This window comes from Miniopterus natalensis, chromosome 15 (genome assembly GCF_054644295.1).
Source record: "Miniopterus natalensis isolate mMinNat1 chromosome 15, mMinNat1.hap1, whole genome shotgun sequence".
Lineage (NCBI taxonomy): Eukaryota > Metazoa > Chordata > Mammalia > Chiroptera > Miniopteridae > Miniopterus > Miniopterus natalensis.
In genome coordinates, this window is record NC_142095.1 from 12,074,449 (window position 1) to 12,095,425 (window position 20,977).

At 42.0% G+C, this 20,977-nt stretch overlaps 1 protein-coding gene across 1 annotated transcript in view; it reads left to right on the plus strand.

The window, feature by feature from the left end:
• The first annotated feature begins 874 nt into the window (after positions 1 to 874).
• Positions 875 to 20,977, plus strand: part of GADL1 (GAD like acidic amino acid decarboxylase 1) — a 114,230-nt gene continuing 94,127 nt past the window's right edge. The window contains exons 1-7 of the mRNA XM_016198863.2: positions 875 to 1,054; positions 5,937 to 6,063; positions 8,311 to 8,401; positions 10,086 to 10,192; positions 10,884 to 10,999; positions 16,650 to 16,729; positions 16,851 to 16,905. Of these exons, the coding sequence (XP_016054349.2) occupies positions 902 to 1,054; positions 5,937 to 6,063; positions 8,311 to 8,401; positions 10,086 to 10,192; positions 10,884 to 10,999; positions 16,650 to 16,729; positions 16,851 to 16,905 (729 nt within the window). The 5' untranslated portion in view covers positions 875 to 901. The remainder of the gene's footprint in view (positions 1,055 to 5,936; positions 6,064 to 8,310; positions 8,402 to 10,085; positions 10,193 to 10,883; positions 11,000 to 16,649; positions 16,730 to 16,850; positions 16,906 to 20,977) is intronic.

The following is a 20,977-nucleotide window of genomic DNA, read 5'->3' on the forward strand; positions in this document are numbered from 1 at the left end:
AAAAATACTTTCAAAAATTTGTTTCTCTCACTTTCCACAACTAAATGCACATGAACCTGAAAAAGAGGAGAGAGATGCTAATTAGAAAAAGAGAAAACAGTCAAATTAAAGCTTGTAGCAGACACTGGTTGAATACCTGGATTCAGTTGCCAAAATTATTTTTGTGGAGGGCTAGCCTTGACTCTCAGGTGTAAATTCCCATGCTGGCTTTCAGCCTTGGTCACTGGCCAGCAGTTGTGCTGTCCTAAAGATGCTCTGTTCCATCCTTCCTCCTAAAGTGCGAGTTTGAGAAGCTTAGAGGGCTACAGACGTTCATGCAAACCCTCTTGCTCTGCAAACCCTCTTCCCCTTTCAGTAGGAAATGGCCCAGGAGATTTAGGGAGGGGCTCTCAGGGACATGGCATTGTCTATGAAATGCAGGGCCATTGAAACATAAGCTTAAGATGGAAAGTTAAGAAAAGTGACATTTTGGTATTGTTTTTTCTTCTTTGGCAATGACTTATTAAAAGGAAATATATGGCAATCCTTAAAAAATTATGAGAGGGTGTGTTCATGAGATAGACATGGGCCTGTGTTTACCCAGATCTTTCGTACATATGTTTGAAAGGTGTGAGAGTGAGTAGAATGTGTTGAATTGACATTTTTTGAGCTCCTCCGCACTCCCTAATGCTAAGCAAGATGCTGCAGGAATGGACCCTAGGAGTTTCTTTCCTTGTCTCTATTATTGGGCACCATGTAAGAAACTCTCAGCTTCAATGCTGCAAATGTATTAAAATAGGGCATGACATTTGAAGCTGGGATGGCGATTCACTTTTTAGTCTGTGTTTTGTTGTGGTCTAATGAGATTCTCTCTCAAACGTAATTTGTTTGTGTGCTTCCAGGAGATACTGGTCAACAAGAGATGGTTCCAACTAAGAAGAGCGCTGTTCTGGTGGATGGGGTCATACTAAATGGCCCCACAACAGATGCAAGAGCAGGAGAAAAATTTGTTGAAGAGGCCTGTAGGCTGATAATGGAAGAGGTGGTTTTGAAGGCTACAGATGTCAATGAGAAGGTAAAAGAAAAAAAAGCCTATAAGAAATCCCAGGAATGGGAAAGAGTTTTTTGTTTTTTCCCCAGATCTGGATGGCTAGATGTAAGGGAAATGAGAAGCACACACTTTCATTTCATCTATACCTTTGTTTCAAGGGACTGCTCAGATACTAATGTTTGTAGTCACCCCCCCTCCCCCCAATATCTGCTTTCCTAAAAGGGTTAACTCTTAACAGCCACTGTTTGTTGGGAGATTGGTCAGGACTCCAGAATTTCTGCCTATAAGGCCCTGAAGCACATGAATGAATAACTAGATGGTCTGATTTATACACTCTTTAAAACACACTTTGCTCTCCATTTTTGGTACACATTGTTTAGGTAGGTAATAAAAACCAAGCAGAAGGTAGAAAGGGTGTGAAAAGTTTTTAAAATTTATCTGAGGGTCCTTATCTGGAACTTCTCTAAGCTTAGGTTAGAAATCATTGGTTGTTAAGTCTGACTTCTGACTGGTACCAATGATTGGTTCAAGATTTCAAATTGAGGCTCAAAATCAGATTCAGAATGATATGGGGACTACTACTAACAACATCTACTCTTAAGAGTACTTACGATGCGCCAGATGTTGTTCTAAGGGCTACTCCTTATGTATTTGTGTATTTAATCCTTAAAAACCCAGGAAGAGGCAGGTACTACTTACGAACTCCATTTTAGAGATGAAGGAAAATGAGACACAAAGAGGTCAAGTACTTTGCCCAGGATCATGTGCTAGTAAGCGTCGGAGCTGGCACTAAAACCCAGGCAATCTGGCCTCAGAGCCTGTGCCTTTAACTACTGCTCTACATGTCCCTGAAAATCCTGAAATTACCCTTTCTCACATCGATCACTTTGTATAATGGAATTGAGTTACCAACAAATGGATCAACAAATAGGAAAGATAGAGAGATTTTTATTCCAATTCTATTAGAAATAAATGTCATTTGAAAAAAACATTTTGAATGTGAAGTGGAATTTATTCTGAATTTTTGATCACAACGCATTTGGGGAAGCTAATACCAAGACAGATTGAAATACCCAGTGAACTTTGACTAGTAATGTTCAAGGCACAATCACTGATATTTCCTGATTATATATTTATAATTGCCTATTTTCTAGTCTTATCTGTACTTGTGAAATATTTTGCCCCTGCTTTACTTTGGAGCACACTGCTCCTCTGGTAAGCTTTTTTGAATTGGCCTTTATTCAGTCATTAAATATTAACTGAGTGTTAGCCATGGGTAAGGCATTACATTTGGCCTTGGGGGATATAAAGAAAAATAAGATAAAGGCTCAGCTTTGAACTGAATTTATAATCTAATTGGAAGAATAAGTTTTCATTGGAAAAGGGAACAGGGGGTCCCCGTAAGAATGTGATAAATGCTCTGTGACTGTGGCCGACTTTGGGGATTTCACAGAGGCGTGAACACTCTGAGCTTTGATGTGGAATGTGAAGGTTAAGGAAGATTTTGATGGGCAGAGAGAAGTCAGCCCCTGTGTGTTGAAGAAAGCAAGAAGGTAAATGTGGAGAGTTGTAAAACAACGAGATGCATTTAACTTAGCAAGGGGATCTTTTTGCCTAGAAAGAAAGGTTCATATAGGGAACCAGTGGGAGATAAGATGAGAAGGGGAGGCTCATGATCCTAAGTTACCATTTAAGGAACCACAAGTCAGTCACAGTATAGTAGATGTGTAGGCTATCCATGTGAACACAGATGGAGAGCTGTGTTGGGGTGGAGGGTGGGGATGAAGTTTTTATGCCACTAACTTAGCCTACTTTGTCAGAGATCCAACGGGGCACCATTAAAAGGTGAAGGGGGTGAGGGGTAGTAAAGGGTTAAGGGGGTCAAATATATAGTGATTGAAGATTTGACTTTGGGGGTGGGCACACAATGCAACATACAGATGATGTATCATAGAATTGAACACTTGAAACCTATATAATTTTATTAATGTCACCCCAATAACTTTACTTTAAAAAATGTAAAAAAATAAAGTCACCTGCTATACATCCCACACTTCATGAGATAATTACTTCTAGTACTACTCTCTTTGGTAGACATGCTTTCTCAGCTACCTTTAAAAAAGGATTATAGCCCAGCCAGGCATGGCTCAGCAGTTGAGTGTTGACCTAGGATCCAGGCAATCGGGGTTCGATTCCTGGTCAGGGCACATGCCCGGGTTGCAGGCTCCATCTCCAGCAGGGGGTGTGCAAGAGGCAGCCGATCAATGACTCTCTCATCATTGATGTTTCTATCTCTCTCTCTCCCTCTCCTTTCCTCTCTCTGAAATCAAAAAAGATATATTTTTTAAAAAAGGATTATAATTTCTATTCAGTAAAATTTACTCTTGTTGGTGTACTGTTCTATGAGCTTTGAAAAGTCATGTAACCATCACCACAATCAAGATATAGAACAGTTCCATCACCCCCCTGTGCCCCTCTGTAGTCAAACCTTCCCCTTGACTCTAGACCCTGGCAGCCCTTGGCCTGCTTTCTGTCCCTGTATTTTTGTCTTTTCCTGAAAGTCAGATAGATGGATCATATCACAAGTAGCCTTTTGAGTCTTGCTATTTTCCCTCAGCAAAATGTATTCGAGATTCATCCATGTTGCTGCATGTTATCGGTAGTTAATCCTTTCCATTGTTCCAGGTGCTTCTGATTTACCTCTGCCTGTTGCAGTCCTAATAGCAGAGTTTAATTTCATACCTCTTGGACAACTTGGTATTTCCTCCTGTTTCCCCCACGCCCATCACTTAGTCTCCTCACTTCCTGACTACCCCCCTGTCTCTCTCCTCCCCTCCACAGCCAAACTTTTTAAAGATTGTCTACCCTCCCTCCCTCTATTTCCTCACCTCCTACACCCTCGCTTCACAGCAATCTGGCCTCCACTCCTACCTCTGAAGTCAAACTGCTCTTGCCAAGAACACCTCCTTGTTGATAACACCCATGAGCGCTTCTCCGTCTTCATCTAATTTGGCTTCTCACTAGGATTGGACAGTGATGACTATCTTCTCCTTCTTGGAACATTGTTTTTTCTTTGTTTTAAAAGCACTAAACTCTTCTAGGGTTCTCCCTGCCTCTTCAGTGTGCCCTCCACCTCACACGTGAGCTCCTCTCCCTTTGGCCACTTCTTAGGTGTTGACATTGCTCAGGGGAGATCCTGCACCTTTCCTCTGCGCTGTAGGTTCTCTCTGAGCCATGCCAACCCTGGTAGACGATGATAGTGTATGCCTGAGCCTCTCTTCCTTATCTTTCACAGGAGCTTCAGACCAACTGCTACACCCCTTTGGGATCTTCTGAGAATCCTTAGACTAAATATTCTCAAAACTCATCCTCCCCACCCCACCCAGAACCAGATGCTTCTCTCTATCACCACCACCAACTACAAGCTAGAGACCTCAGGATTATCCTTGGTCATTCCTTTCCCTCATCCTCACTGTGAAATTGATTTCCAAGTTCTATTGATGCTGCATTTTAAATATCTCTAGAAATACTTCATTATTATAGTATTGACCCTCATCCAGCCTACCACTTTATCTTGCCTGATTTATTACAGTAACCTTTGTTTCCAATTTTACTTGGAATCTCCATATAGCAACAAAAGCTATTATCCAAAACACAGATATGAAGATATCATTCCCCCATCCAAAACATTCGAATGGCTTCTTTAGTGCCAAGTTCAAACTTTGTACCATGCCACATAAAGCCTGTCATGACATGAGCCTTGCTTAATTGTTTATTTATTTATTTATTTATTTATTTATTTATTTATTTATTCATTCATTCATTCATTCATTCATTCATTCATTCATTCATTCATCACATTTGAGCATCCCCTTATGTGGCAGGCTCTGTGTTAGTTACTTGGGACCACTGAACAAACAGACTGGTATCTCTGCTCTCATGGAGATTACACAGGCTGTAATAAATGTTGGAAGTTGGTAAGTGCTGTAGAAAAATGAAGAGTAGAAAAGTTAGGGGAGATTGATAGAGATGGGGTAATGTGCAGCTTGTGATTTTTAATAAGGGAGTCGGGATTGCTGCCGTTGAGAAAGTGACATTTGAGTAGAGCTTTGAAAGCAGCAAGGAAGTTAGCAATAAGGATATTTGGGGTAGGAGCATTGCAGGCAGAGGGCACAACCGGTGCAAAGACCCTAAGGTGGGAGCGTGCCTGGTGCATTTAAGAGCAGCAAGGAGGCCAGGGTGGCAGGGCAGAGTCAGCCAGAGGAAAGTAGTGCTAGATGAGACTAAAAGGGAACACTAGCAGGGGAAGCAGATTATATGGGATCATTTTAGGTCATTGTATGGACTTTGGCTTTACTTTCCAGAATATGGGGACCCACTGGAAATATGTGAGCAGAGGAATGACCATGCTAGGTTGATAGTAGACTAGGGGCAAGGATATAAGCAGAGACTAGTTAGCAGTCACTTGCTATTCCAACCTTAATTCTTGCCTCTCCCTTCCTCAAACCGCATCTTCTAGTCACACTAAATGTACTTCATTCCTCCCATGCGCCATGGTCTCCTCTATATGTCTTTCTGTTACTTCGGCCTAGCATGCCCCTTGCATTACCCCACCCCCTAATCTTTGCTCTGTTCACTTGACTCTTATTTTATGTAACAACCTAGATATCAGTGCCTCCAGGGAATCTTTGACCTTCCAAATCCAAGGTGGGGCCCCTCATTTGTTTCAATGACTCCTGCATTACTGTTGCAGCCCTTTTCATGCCAAACTATGGTTGCACATTTAAATCTCTGTCTCTCCCACTTGTCCAGAAGCTTCGCAAGGGTAGAGTTCATGCTTCCCGCATTCGTTCAATACTTGGATCTCGTGGGTGCTCCACTAACCGGTCCATTGCTAACCCTCCAGGTTTGTGAATGGCAGCCTCCTGAGCGACTGAAACAACTTCTTGATTTGGAGATGCGAGACACCGGAGAGCCGCACCATAGGCTGCTGGAGCTCTGCCAGGACGTCATACGCTTCAGTGTCAAAACCAGTAAGAATTTACCTCCTTGATCGGTACCTCCAACAAGTTCTTACATGTTCTTTAGCATGTATGTACCTCAGGGTAAAGCCGAGTATGACAGTGGTTATGGTTGGGAAACCTGGATCGAAACATGGTGGTTCTGATGTTCTTTAAATGCTCCATTTAACCCTTATTTCAGATTTGTTGTAAAGGCCAAAAATGAAATGATAGCAATACTGTTGGTGTTAGTGGCTACATATAAATATTATCCGCTCCTTGGCACTCCCCTTCCTCCATTTATAATCAGGACCCTATATTATGACTGCTGCTTATAGTTTCTTATATTGGTCCAAACTGTCAAATGGTACTTGGATTATAGAATTTGTAAGGGATTTTCCATCTGGGTGGCCTAGAATGTGCAAAAAAAACAAACATGTTCAAGAGTGTGTCTTTAATATAACTAGGAATATTGACTTGGAACATTTTTATTAACTCTGGGCAGTTGGTAATGACCAAATTATTTTATCAACTCTAGTAGGATCGAAAAAGGAAAAGCCTTTAGGAAGGTATAAAAAATGATACTGTACATGGTGAGTTTATGTTGTGATAGCTTCACAATAGTGCTTAACAACTGTGATCTTTGTAAATGCAGTAATGTGATATCAGTTTTGTGCTGAATACTACTCCAGCTGACTGTTAATATATACCCAGGGAACAAGTTCTAAAAGTAAGGAAATAATTTTCCAAAATATGCATTTCTCAGTGTGATGTAAAGGTAATCTAGTGCTTAAGACCATACAGGCATTATGCTGTGTGAATTCTGACACTAAACTAAATTTAGTGGAAGGAACATAATAAAATCCTGGCTAAAAATAATTGGTTTATGTTCCCTTGGGAAAGTCTGGTGTATGTATCAGAAACCCACTTAGCATTTCAAAAGCAGAGATACATATCTTATTATTATAGTGCATGTCAGAAGTGTAGAATGACATTGAATGCAGTAAATGTTTCAGTTTACTGGATATTTTCCATCATGTTACCATGGAAATCAATCATAAATTAACACAGAACTACAAAAAAAATCTTATTAAAAATTACTTGCAGCCATGTCTGATTTCCTTCGCCAGATTAGAAGAAGTTTTCCATGTTTTATTTTAAAAAGGCCTTTTCTTTTGATACTTTTGTTTTTCATTGAACCCCTAGTGGAAAGAGGAAAATAACCTAAAGCCAAATGCTGGAAGTTGTCATGAGAGGTCACCAACTGAAATGGTTTCCAAACACTCAGCGATGGAAATTGACCTCCTGCATCTCTGTTCTTGGTCATGCTGGGCTTCCTGTGACGGAGGATGTCAAGCCAGTTAGCCTGGTGTTTGGTGCAAATTTCACACTGTGTAGAGCCAAGGACCTTTACGAAGCCTTTTATAGGAGGGGGGAAATAGAAAGTTGGAACTGAAGTTGTTTGAGTCTTAAAGGCAACTTGCCTTTGCAAAAAGTTGAATCAGAAAGTTTATGCCAGATACACGATGAGTCATGCTCCATCTATATAATGCCAGTTGCATTATGAGAAATGGTCCAATCTGAAAAGTAAAAAGGCCGGTCATTGCCAACATCCTGTGGGCGAGAGAAATGCGTGTGAACTTTAAGAAACTGCCATCAATACCTTCAGAGGATCAAGGTCGCAAGCTTTGATGTTTGATACACATACAGAAGTGTTCAAATAACCCATTTCTTGAGGGTTTTGATTTGGGTCAGGGTTGTAGAAAGAAAGGAGCAGGCAAACCAAAAGTCATAAAAGATTCCTCAAGTTTCTCTCAGAAACATATTATTGTTCAGTAAAAAGCTCTAGGAGATAGGTCTTTAACATTTGTTTCCTTTGTACATGATTAAATTTTGAATGCTTTTTAAAAAATTGAGGTATAATTTGCTTTCAGTACAATGGACAAATCTTAAATTCTCAGATCGATGAATTTGTATATACGTGTATGGAAGTAACCATCACCCAGATAGAGATAAAAACCATTCTCAGCACTCCAGGGGCTCCTTGTGACCCCTTCTAATCAATATCCCCTTCCCAAAGGCACCCAGAATTCTAACTGCTGTCTCCATAGATCAGCCTTGCCTGATAGTGAGTCATATCAGTGGAATTATGCAGCATATACTCTTTCGTATCCAGCTGCTTTTATTGTCTAAAAGATTCACTTATGTTATTGCCGTACAGCATTGATAGTTTTTTCTTCTTTATTGTTGCGTAGATGAATACTCTGTTTACATTTACAGACCACCCGAGATTTTTCAACCAGCTGTATGCTGGCCTTGATTATTACTCCTTGGGGGCCCGATTTATGACGGAAGCGTTAAATCCAAGTGTGTAAGTATCATTAGACTGGACTTCTACACCAAACACGGATTAGAGGCGTTTCTCTAGGTAGATGAAATTTTACTTCATGAATTTCTAGTTAATGGTTTCTGTGAGCCTTTCCTTGTATATCCTGGGTTTTCTAACATCTCATCTGAGTTTTTTAACTGAAATCTTTAGAGGTTTTTGAAGTATTGAATTTCTGCTCAGCTGAACAATCCATTCAGATGTCACCAAGCCACGAGAACATTCTATGTTGCCCTCCACCTCTAGGTCTATTCCTGGGTTTACAGTTGAGCTAGTTTTCAAAGACAAATTTAGTATTAATTTTTTTTCTTACAAGAAAATAAATGATTATTTCTCTTATATTTTAGGTATGCATAAACATATATACTTTCCCACCCACATTTTGATATGTATAAACTGGTTTCCTAGCATGATTGAAAAGTAGAACCTAGATTGCTTGTAAAATGACATGTCTATAGAGTGGTTGGCACATAGGGAGATGATACATAGTAGTTGTCCTTTTATTTCCTTCTTCCCAAAGTTTTCCCTTCCAGATGTTAAAATAATTGTATTAAATTCTGTGACGATAAATCTGAATGTGTCTGTTTAGTTTACATAATTAGAGTCCATATATATTCAGATACAATTTAATGCAATCACTCAGTTGTTAGAGAAGGAGGTTATAGATATTTAGTCACCCTCAAGTTATTTGGAGAAAGAAGAGACTCAGACATTGAAAAACTAGGCATGGTTATATCCCAGGTTGTGTTCCTTGGGAAGCTGCTCTAGATGGAATTCAGTGAGCAAGCTGTTTATTAAGGAATATCCTTGGGATCAACATGGGTGACAGGAGGGGAAGGAGAGATAGGAGTCAAGCTGCCATGCAGGCTCAATGACAAGAGGCTGACCCCATGGAGATCTCTGGAGCTACAATGGCCCTTTAGATTGGTCTAGAGTTGGGCCCACATGGCCAGGCCTTTATACCTCCAGGTGGACCAATCATCAGGTATAGACCACCACAGGAAAGTGTTTGACTTTGGGGAAGGTGGCTCGCTGTAGCTAAGGAAGGGGTTAACTGAGCAATGCTCTCTGACTACAGTCTTCCAGCCTGAGGCAACAAATCCTTCATTTATAGGGGATCTGGGTTGTGCTTTGCAGTAAAATCACCCCATAATGAGAGAGGTCACATAGAGCACTTCACATTTGTACAAACACAGGAGTGTGATGGAGGAAGCTCTAATCCAGGATGGGTTGTTTCCATGTAGAATATCTAGAGCTGACTGTTAGGGTGCTCATGGTAATAACCTAATAAAACCTGGTTACCATGACAATGGTTTTTCTTTAGCCAGCATTCAGAGCATCATCCAAAGGGTAAAATGGCCACTGCTCATGACTAATGCAAAGAATCCAGATGCACTGCCTTCATCTCTCCTAACGGAATTGAAGCTTTTCTGTAAATTAAGACTGCTGCAGTAGCTTGCATATCCCTAAGGCCACCTGCTATTTATGTAACCATGACTAGCACCATCACTGACTACATATTTCTCTATGTCCAATGGATAAATTTCCAAAGTCTCTACCTACACTTCAACAGCCACTTGGTTTAATAAAACTCTGTGCATTTCTTGGGACAACAAAGGGATGGTTCGACTCTAGTCATAGAAGTGAAGTATTTTTTATATCTGTCTAGTTATACGTATGAGGTGTCCCCAGTGTTTCTGTTAGTGGAAGAAGCGGTTCTGAAGAAAATGATTGAATTTATTGGCTGGAAAGAAGGGGATGGAATATTTAACCCAGGTAAGTACAATTAGTTATTGCCATCTCTCTTCCAATGTGTTATATGAAAAGCAACTCCTTGAAGATTTGCACATCACAGAAAGTTGGATATTCATAATGCTACTTAGGGAGACTAGCTCATGCCTTCTCCAGAATGATAATATTTTACCTAAATGCTAAATAAATGACACAAGTGCTAAACTAATGAGCTACCTACAATTTAGGATTTATACCTGACACTAATGAATTTGCCTGCTGTTGGGAATCTGGAAGGGAAGGTTTTTAGGTTTTTAAATCAATTTTACCCGAGAAAGTTCCTAAATCACATTTTATTTATCCTACAATCCCCCCCTTTTTTTGAAGCAGAGATGGGCATGTATTGTCATTTTATTGATCAGATAACAGACAGATAAAATATTATTGACTATGGAGACTTACATACAGAGCTCATAGAATGAAACTTCAGCTGGGAAAATTCTGGAATGAGAGAATAGGCCCAAACTTCTCACTTTGCTGAGATTGGAAACTGCAGGAATTGGATTAGGAAGCATGTAAGAGTCATGGGGTGGGCAGTGCGGTGTTCAGATGACTTTCCCAGCGATTTGTCATTAGACCAGGGCAGCCACAGCCATTTATGCTTTCCACTGTCGTCGGCCCATAGGGAGCTATCACCTCGTGCTTTAAATATGCCATTTCAATTTTGTTTCTGCAGGTGGTTCAGTGTCCAATATGTACGCCATGAATTTAGCCAGATACAAATATTGTCCTGATATTAAGGAAAAGGGGCTGTCCGGGTTGCCAAGATTAATCCTTTTCGCATCTGCAGAGGTAAACAATCATTTTGGATATGAGATATAGATTTTCTGAGAATGCATTATTTAGGAGGGCTTGTTTGTTTGTGGACTCCCGATGCGCTTTCATCTTCTCTGTGCGACTAACATGCCTACGTACGGCATCGTACTTCATTTCAAAAGAAATTCGGATGGGTGTGATATAGACCACCCAATTTGGTACATCACCTTTATTTAAAATTTATAGTCTGTAATATTTTCTTTAGGAAGAGAGAACATTTCATTTGAAAGTGCTATCTCTTTCTGTCTCTCTTCTTCGAGTATCTCATTTATTAGAACTCAGATGATTGATACTGATCTCAGCTGTGTCATCTACTCGCATTTCCTTATGAAATTGATTGCTAAGAATAACACAAGGACTTTTCAAGAAGAAAGGAATATATTCTGTAATAATGAACATCTCTCTCTCTCTCTCTCTTTCTCTCTCTCTCTCTCTCTCTCACACACACACACAATTGGATGTTGCCACGATCCCCTATCTCATTTCACTCTCCACTTAAATAGGGTTCTGATTGTGGATAGGTGCATTGGTTTTGAACTAGGCTGCCTGAATTCATTTTCTATTTCTACTACTTACTAGCTGAGTGATCTTGGGTAAGTTGATTAACTCCTCTGTGCCTTAGTTTCCTAGTTTGCAAAAAAAGAGCATATCAGTTAGCTCTTATATCTGACAAATTATCCCAAAACCCAGTGGCATAGAACTATATATATTATTGCTGACAAGGGTTGGGATATCTGGGCAGTTCATCTACTCTTGCTGGGCACCCTTACCTGTCTGGGGGTTGGCTGGCCAATGGCTGATCTAGGAGTGGCGTGGCTGGGACACTCCAGCAAGTCCTCTCTGCTCCATTGTCTCTCACCCTCCACCAGGGTAGTCTAGCTGTGTTCTCATGGCAATGGTACCAGGAGAAACACACAGCATGGAACCGTACTGGCACTCTGGAGTCCTAGGCTCAGTCCTTGACATTTTGCCTTCATTTTCTTGGCAAGCTAGGTCAAGTGTAGGAACCCAGATCCAAGAAGTGAAAAAATGCTCTACTCCTTAAGGAGATTTGCTGCAAAGCCATCTGGCAAAGGGTATGGACACAGGGAGCAGTGAACAATTTGGGCCATTAAAGCAACGCAACAGCCACATGAGCTTAGTGGTCACCAGTTAGAGGGTTGTTGCAAAGATTGAATAAATCAGTGCATGTAAAGTAGCGTCTGGCACATAAAAGACAGACAGAAATATTATCTCTTATTATTAGTGGGAGGAGAATGATCCAGCTATAATCATGTGGATAGAATAGATAGACTATCTGGAAAATATTCTTTTTTACTTTTCTATTTTTGTGTGATTCCAGTGGGTACCTCTGTCCATTCCACCGCTGTGTCTTCCCCACGCCCCTGGCAGGAAGAGCGTCCCTTCTGTCCCTTCTGCACTAATCCTCGGTCTCCTGTCCAACACATGAGGTGGCAAAATCTGAAAATTCCCTGTTATTGCCAGCTGGGCTTTCCTGTATCTGTTACTTTCCCTCAAGAGCAAAAGCTACTTTATTATTGCAAAGGACAGATCGTACAAAGAAGTACGCAGGGGAAGAAAACCTGGCCACCCCCACATTTTCCTCCTGTCCTGTCTGACATTTGCTCTGGTTAGTTCAGCGCTAAGTGCAAAGTGGGCTTTGGGTGTTGGGAAGAACCTGGAAGGAATAATCTAGTCTGCGATTCTTCACTCACCACCCCAAGGAACTTCTTCATGAGACATTGTTTCTGTAGCAAGAGAAGAATACTTGAGAAGATGGACATCTGGGAAAAATACTTGGTTATTTGGGATTATTATGGAGTAGAGCTTTCCTCTGTGGGTTCCAACCCTTGGCGTTTCAGTTTGAGGAACCCTCGCATACCAGAAATGCAAAGTCTCTCCTGCATTTGAATTTCTGTTTCCATGCCTAGGAGAGCTGGTTAAATAAGGCCCCTACTACCAGCTCAGTGCTTTTACTTTTGCCTTTTTTCCCTTCTTCATTTGATTTAAAACTTGCTAAAGCCTTTTTTTTGAATAATTGCCCTGGAAAGGGGGAAGAAATTCTGTAAAAGCCTGGAATAAAGATTATGCATAGGAAAGATCAGTAACACAGGTGTAGTTAGTGATTCAGGTTGCTGTAACAAAACATCATGGATGGAGTGGCTGACATTTATTTCCCACAATTCTAGAGGCTGGAAGTCCAAGGACAAGTTGCTGATAGATTCAGTGTCCGGGGAGAACCCATGTCCTGGCTCGTAGACCTCTGTGGGCTCACATGCTCTTTCCTCTGTCCGTGCTGTGGACAGAGTAAGATCTCTCTGTGTCCCTCTTCTTATAAGGACACTAATCTCACCCTCATGACCTAATCTTAACTGATACCGTCACACTGGGGGCTTACCCACTTGAGTTTTGACGTAACAATGTGAATCCCACAGAAAAATTCCATAACTTCGAACACACTATAGCCCTACCCATATATATAGGGTGTCCCCAAAAATGTATACACACACTTTGAATAGTTATAAAGGCTCTGTTTATTGAAATACATTTCATTTTCAAAGCACCCTGGGTTTTCACCCCACCCATCCAGACTCCACTTTGTAGCTCATTCTTTTACCTGCTCTGCTAAAGCGACGCAGGTCATAGCATTTGCATTATTTTAATTCATATTTCATGGCCATCTTCACCATTTATTACAGCAAATCAATTCATTAAGCACTAATGTTCATCTATTTTGCACCACCTCCCCTGTGGCCCTGTGGTTACTTTCCTGTATTGCTTGTTAGGTTGCCCGCCTTTCCCAGTTTTTAGGCTGCCCCAGATTAACCAGGGTAGTTACTGCACCTCTGCCTTGGACCATCAAATGCAGAAGATATGTACCCACCACTGAAGGCGTTTTTGCATACTTCAGGCCCTGACTGTAATTCAGCTGTTGAAGGAGACCTAGAAGGTCATGGCAGAGACCCCTGTACTGTCAACATATCCAAGGTAGCTCTCCGCACTAAATAGGAACCAAAGAGGAGGGAAAGTAATAACTGTGTGGCTTGATTAGCAGTTAAATATGAATTCCTTGAATTTCTAGAAATCTTGGGTTGGCAATTCAAATTTGGAGAATTTGGATTTGGAGAATTAACATAAAATAGTGCTCATTTGCCACTACAAAGTGAGGGAAGGAAAGAAACTCATTTTGCTCCCAGGCCAGCGATCAATTGTGCTAGTTCCTCTGTAGCAGGATGGAGGCTGGGGTGAGCCGAGTGAGACGCTGGGGTACCTGTCTCAGGGCCGTGCGCCTTAGCTTGGCACCCGAGGTGCCTCATGCACTCCCCCTCTTCCCGGCCCTGCTTCTTAGGCAAGACTGACCCGGGTCTGGGTGCTCTCGCGGGTGTTCTCCAGGGGCACGCGGGCGCCCAGGCTGCCGTGCAGGGCACAGAGCGGTCCACCTGGCCTCCGGCCCTGCTGCTTTAGGAGCTGAACCAGCTGAGTGCTCTCAGAGCAATGCTCCCTGTCTCCCGCCCCTAACATCCCACAGTCACAGACCGCGCTCCCCGCCACCCAGAGCCAATTTGAGCATCACACGAGCAGCACTAGAAGGAGTCCCAGCGTCCAGAACACCACCTACGGGTGGAGGGAAAGCAGTGGTTCATTGAGAAATCCAAGGTCACAGGAAAAAATCCTTGCTGGAACCAGAAAGGAGAGCTTCAGTGCAATCTGTCTTTCATGTAGGCACCGGCTGTTTCAACTTTATAGAAGCGAACACCCGCTGAGAGTTTTGCGTCTTCTGTAGACAGACGAAACCTGGGGGGAGACGGGGCCTGAGAACAGCTGACTTATCTCGTGCCAGCGAGGGGAGCAGCCACCGTGTGTCTCTAAATGCAGCTGTTACTTCTGAACTCCAGCCTCCTAGGTTTCCCTTTCTTTGCAACTACCCACCGCGTCTGAAGCATCACCCTCTCTCTTTTTTCCCCTTCCGGGGCTCTTTTCCTCCTCTGATGCTTTCAGATGTTTAGACTTCAGCTTTGCAGACCGTTTCTAATCTGTCCCTCTGCGTTTGAGATTGACATTGGGCTATCCTTTGCCTCGAGGTACCTAAAGATAGCTCCATGGAGGATATTCTTATTCTGATCGCCAGTGTTTTATGCAGCAGATTTATTGGTTGGGGATATTTTGTTATTTCTAAGGGCAAAACAGTGTGGTTTTTCTTACTGGCAGATGTCAGTGGGGGAGGCTACTATTTGTCACTATGAAATCAATCGCTGTTTGGTTGCCGGGGCCCCAGATGAGAATTAATTGGCCTTAGCTTTGTCATCTTAGCTATGGTGGGCTGATGTAGCAGGTAGAGAAAAAATTACGTTTTCATGTGCATCATTACTCCTCAATATGCATATGTTCTTGCAACCACCTGAAATGAATGCATCCTACAGGCATTTGGGGCAGGTTCTATTTGACATTTGGAAATTAATTACTTAGGATGGTTCCATTTTTCCTGATGATGTTACTTCTGCATTTATTTTTACAGAGTTTTTTTTAAAAAAGAGCTTCCAATAAAACTCTCTTGACAAAAGAAGAAAAAAAATTACCACATTTGAGGGAATGTATCAAGTTAAGTGTGAAGGCATGACTACTCTTTTAATGTATTCATACCTACAAATTAAATTACCGAGGCTTTTTTTGGTACAATAATGTCCTTTAGCACCTTCATTTTTCTGGCATGAAAAAGAATTAATTGACCACCTGTCCACACTAATGTATAAAGACTGACATCTCCAATGTTTGAATGCTAATTATTTTATGGGCTTTATGTAGTAGGGGGAAAAGTGCAATAATCTAGAGCATATACTACTATTTCCAATAAGAAATAGATGAGACCTAATTCCAGAGCCATTAGCCTCATTCCTGCCAGGGCTGCACAACGTAATGTGTCCATAAATTATTATTACCTTTGTTATTATGATTTAGCCACACTCCAGTGTGCCTAGCTTCAGTCTTACATTCAATATTAAACAAGATTGGTCAAGTGTCAAATCAGCATTTATAATCCATTGTTTGCTCTTGAAAATAATGAAATTCTTCTGTGATCTGCGATTATAACTTTTGAGACAGAGTCTTGCCCACTCCTTAGAGGGTTTTGAGTCAGCAGTAGGCTAGATTCTCTTTTCATTAATACTGAGTCTTATGAGTAGCATAAAGAGGAACTTTTCTCAGTGTTATGGGAAGCAGTAGCCTCCAGCCCCTAGGTTTGTTCCATATGCCAGGCTCTGTGCTAAGCCCTTTACATATATTAGCCCATTGAATTCTGTGACAAAAATGGAGTAGGCATCGACATGCCCACTTCATAGATCAGCAAATTGAGACTTAGAGAGTGTACATTATTTCTTCAAGTTTCCATAGCTGTAACTGGGAAAACTTAAAATTAAATCCTGCTTTCCTCTGACTCCAGCCAAAGTCAGTGTTCTCAACCACTACAATTAGGAGCTCAGTTAAATTACCACTCTTTTTTTCTTTTATGCAATAACGTTTTAAAGACTGGGCTCAGCCATATAACTTACGCCCATTTTGATAACAAGCAACAGTGTTTTCATGCTGCATACTCATGTCTCTTCCTTCCCCTTTGCCCCTTTTAATTCAGTGTCATTACTCCATGAAGAAGGCAGCCTCCTTTCTTGGGATTGGTACAGAGAATATTTGCTTTGTGGAAACAGATGGAAGGTAATGGGGACAAGATTCGGTAGGTTGGTGGGCGGAGGGGGAAATTCATACTTTTAAAAAAGCAGCACCAATGTGTGTTCACAGCTAAACATAACCGACGTTTCAAATCTGTGTCTCTTAGAGGTAAGATGATACCTGAGGAACTGGAGAAGCAAATCGTGCAAGCCCGAAAAAAGGTGAGTGGGGAGAAAGAAAAAGAGGGAAAGAAAACATATGCATGGATCTTGGTGTGAGGGGGAGAGTGCCAGGGAAGGAACGCAAGCAGTCAGGCCCATTTCTGTGTGTAGGACAGAGAAGACAGCAAGCTAGACTTAAAATAGGGTAACTTATTTATAGACGCTCTATTTCCAGGTGCTTGGCTTTTCATGTTCTGTGCAGTTTCTTGGATGTTCTCATTCCAGGTGGCTAGAGCCTGTTAAAACATGACATCACCCTATTCAGGATTCATGCCTAGAATGATCCTTAAAAGATGACCGCAGCCTGTCTAGCAGGGCCCCCCGCAGCCACTCTCCTACAAAACTGAGAATTCTGCAGGCCAAACCAGTGGTCTCTGGTTGCATTCAGAACCATTCCTGGCTTTTTGATCAACCCATCCGCCCAGGTTACTTCCCCCCAAAGCCCATTCATAACCATCATCCTGTATTGGGTCTGGGACTAATATTTCAACTTTGGCAGAACGTTCTCTCTTTCTCAGCTGCCAGGATGTATTAAAGGTGACCTGTCTGCTGCTGGGGAAAGCCAGGCTTGACCATGGTCACCTGCTATACTTTAGCTAGGGCTGACCCTGACCATGGTCACCTGCAGTACTTTAGCTAGGGCTGACCCTGACCATGGTCACCTGCAGTACTTTAGCTAGGGCTGACCCTGACCATGGTCACCTGCAGTACTTTAGCTAGGGCTGACCCTGACCATGGTCACCTGCTATACTTTAGCTAGGGCTGACCCTGACCATGGTCACCTGCAGTACTTTAGCTAGGGCTGACCCTGACCATGGTCACCTCTATACTTTAGCTAGGGCTGACCCTGACCATGGTCACCTCTATACTTTAGCTAGGGCTGACCCTGACCATGGTCACCTGCTATACTTTAGCTAGGGCTGACCCTGACCATGGCCACCTGCTATACTTTAGCTAGGGCTGACCCTGACCATGGTCACCTGCTATACTTTAGCTAGGGCTGACCCTGACCATGGTCACCTGCTATACTTTAGCTAGGGCTGACCCTGACCATGGTCACCTGCAGTGCTTTAGCTAGGGCTGACCCTGACCATGGTCACCTGCTATACTTTAGCTAGGGCTGACCCTGACCATGGCCACCTGCGATACTTTAGCTAGGGCTGACCCTGACCATGGCCACCTGCTATACTTTAGCTAGGGCTGACCCTGACCATGGTCACCTGCTATACTTTAGCTAGGGCTGACCCTGACCATGGTCACCTGCTATACTTTAGCTAGGGCTGACCCTGACCATGGCCACCTGCAATACTTTAGCTAGGGTTGACCCTGACCATGGTCACCTGCAGTACTTTAGCTAGGGCTGACCCTGACCATGGTCACCTGCAGTACTTTAGCTAGGGCTGACCCTGACCATGGTCACCTGCTATACTTTAGCTAGGGCTGACCCTGACCATGGTCACCTGCAGTGCTTTAGCTAGGGCTGACCCTGACCATGGTCACCTGCTATACTTTAGCTAGGGCTGACCCTGACCATGGTCACCTGCTATACTTTAGCTAGGGCTGACCCTGACCATGGCCACCTGCAATACTTTAGCTAGGGCTGACCCTGACCATGGTCACCTGCAGTACTTTAGCTAGGGCTGACCCTGACCATGGTCACCTGCAGTACTTTAGCTAGGGCTGACCCTGACCATGGTCACCTGCTATACTTTAGCTAGGGCTGACCCTGACCATGGTCACCTGCAGTACTTTAGCTAGGGCTGACCCTGACCATGGCCACCTGCAGTACTTTAGCTAGGGCTGACCCTGACCATGGCCACCTGCAGTACTTTAGCTAGGGCTGACCCTGACCATGGTCACCTGCTATACTTTAGCTAGGGCTGACTCTGACACCTGCTTTTTAGGTGTGTCGCCGTGTTGGTGCCAGCAGTCTTGCTTCTTGGACTGAACACCTGCTGGCTTAGGTGCACCTACTTCTTTATTGCTTCCCTCCCATCCCACCGCAGTCCTCATTGCTAACAGAGCTCCAGACTATTCTCCTGTAACTTTCCAATAGGTAGCAACAAAGTCAGGTGCGACTGCTGAGAAATGGAAAGCCCAGCTTCCGAGCTGGGATGTAAGTATCTCTTTCCTCATAGGATTTCACATTCTAAGAAAAGATGGGTTATTTTTTTTTAGTTTTGATATTATATTTCTGTTATTTTACTCTTCATATTTAATTTTTTTAAATAAAAAATCACCTTACCAGAGCATGCTAGGTTATTGTATTTGGTTTAAAAATCTGTACTTAAAATGTTTGCCTTTATTGAAGATGTATTGGCTTCTGGTGTGTCCTTAGATCTACATTTGTCTTATTTTTTAAAAAACATTCCAATGACAAGTGGACTTGAAGTTGTCTGGTGGTAGAGATGATCAGATTTCTTTGACTTGGGTAAAATTCTAGATTACAATCTGCTTATTCTGCTGTGAACTGCAGCTATTGAATCCTAGTTCTATAATTTTTAAATCTAGCTTTATCTTTTTCTACAGAAGTTGCTATCAAAAAGAACTTCCTTAATGTCATTAATACTTGTTGGTGGGGAATATTGATTGTGCCTTTTGTACGGTTGATATGATTCATTCATTCATTCCTCTCCCCCTTCCCTCTCTTTTCCCTTCCTCCCTTCCTCCTTCCCTCCCTCCTACTTTCCCTTCCTTCCTTGAATTTTGAACTTTTTATTATAGAAAATATCAAATAAATATAAAACTAATATAATGAGCATCCGTATACCCATTATTCAGTTTCAACAATCATTAGCTCATGCTCCATTCTGTTTCATCTATACCCCATCCCCTCCCACCACCACTTGATTAGTTTGAAACAACTCCCACTCACATCATTTGACATATAAACCTTTCAGTATATCTATAAAAGATACATCCTCTCTTTAAAAAAAAAAAAAAAAGTAATACCATTACAAGAAATAACTTCTTAGTGTCATCAAATATCCACTCTATATTAAAATTTCTCCCATTCCCTCTTTTAAATAGTTGGTTTATTTGAATAAGGATTCTGTGTTGCATTTGATTAATTCATAATGCAAATCTCATCTAATCTATAGCTTCCCCTTCCTCTTTTTTTTTTTTTTTTTACACTTGCAATTGATCTGTTGAAGAAACCAAATCCTTTAGCATGGTAGTTTTCCACATTATGAATTTTGTAGATCACATCACAAATTTGAGACTCTTAAGTGCTCCCCTCCTCTGCACCACCCATCTGTTCTCTATATTTCTTTTAATTTGGCAGTTAGATCTTGAGACTTGGTGAGATTCAGGTTGGAAATTCTGCCAGGAATTATTCATGGGCAAGTCCTGTCCTTCCATCAGGAGGCATCTCGTGACTCTTTCTGTGATCACATTGATTGGTGGGTCCTGGTATTGCCAGCCCACCCGTCATAGAGCTCGGCATCCGCCTCACCTCATGGATTTTCCTGCCACCGATGATCCTTGTCTGGATCCATAGTTTCATTAGGCGATGTTCTAATTTATTCTCTCATTCCTCCTTCATTTATTGGCAGGCATACTACTATAAAGAAAAATTTCCCTCTTCCCTATATGGTTTCCCTAAGGAAACAGTTTTCACAGGCAAGGCAGGATAGCTGTTTTCTTCTTTCCCCTTATTTACTAATTTTCAGACTTTTGAGTCAGTTGCCTAGCATCCCCTAAAGATAGTCAAATCTTTTTTTAGTATCACTAAGAACTAATGTTCCAGCATATTCGATGGGTTTTGTCCCACTACAATTATATGATTTTCATTGTGTAAATTTTGGTTTGCTTTCACAATTAAAGTGCACGAAACTGACATAGTCTAACGTTGAGAACCTGAAAAGAGAAGTTTTTCAAACGTAGAAATTGCTTTAGGCGCATTTAAAAGCAGAGCAGTGGGGTGAGAGTTGGTTTGTCTCCTCGGTTTTCTTTCAAGTCGGCTACGGCTGGAGCCTCGATTCACCAAGGACAAGCCTCGCATCCGTTCTGAGATAATGACACCCGGCCACCAGTTTCTTTTTCTCAGTAGCGTCAGGCCTAGTTGTTG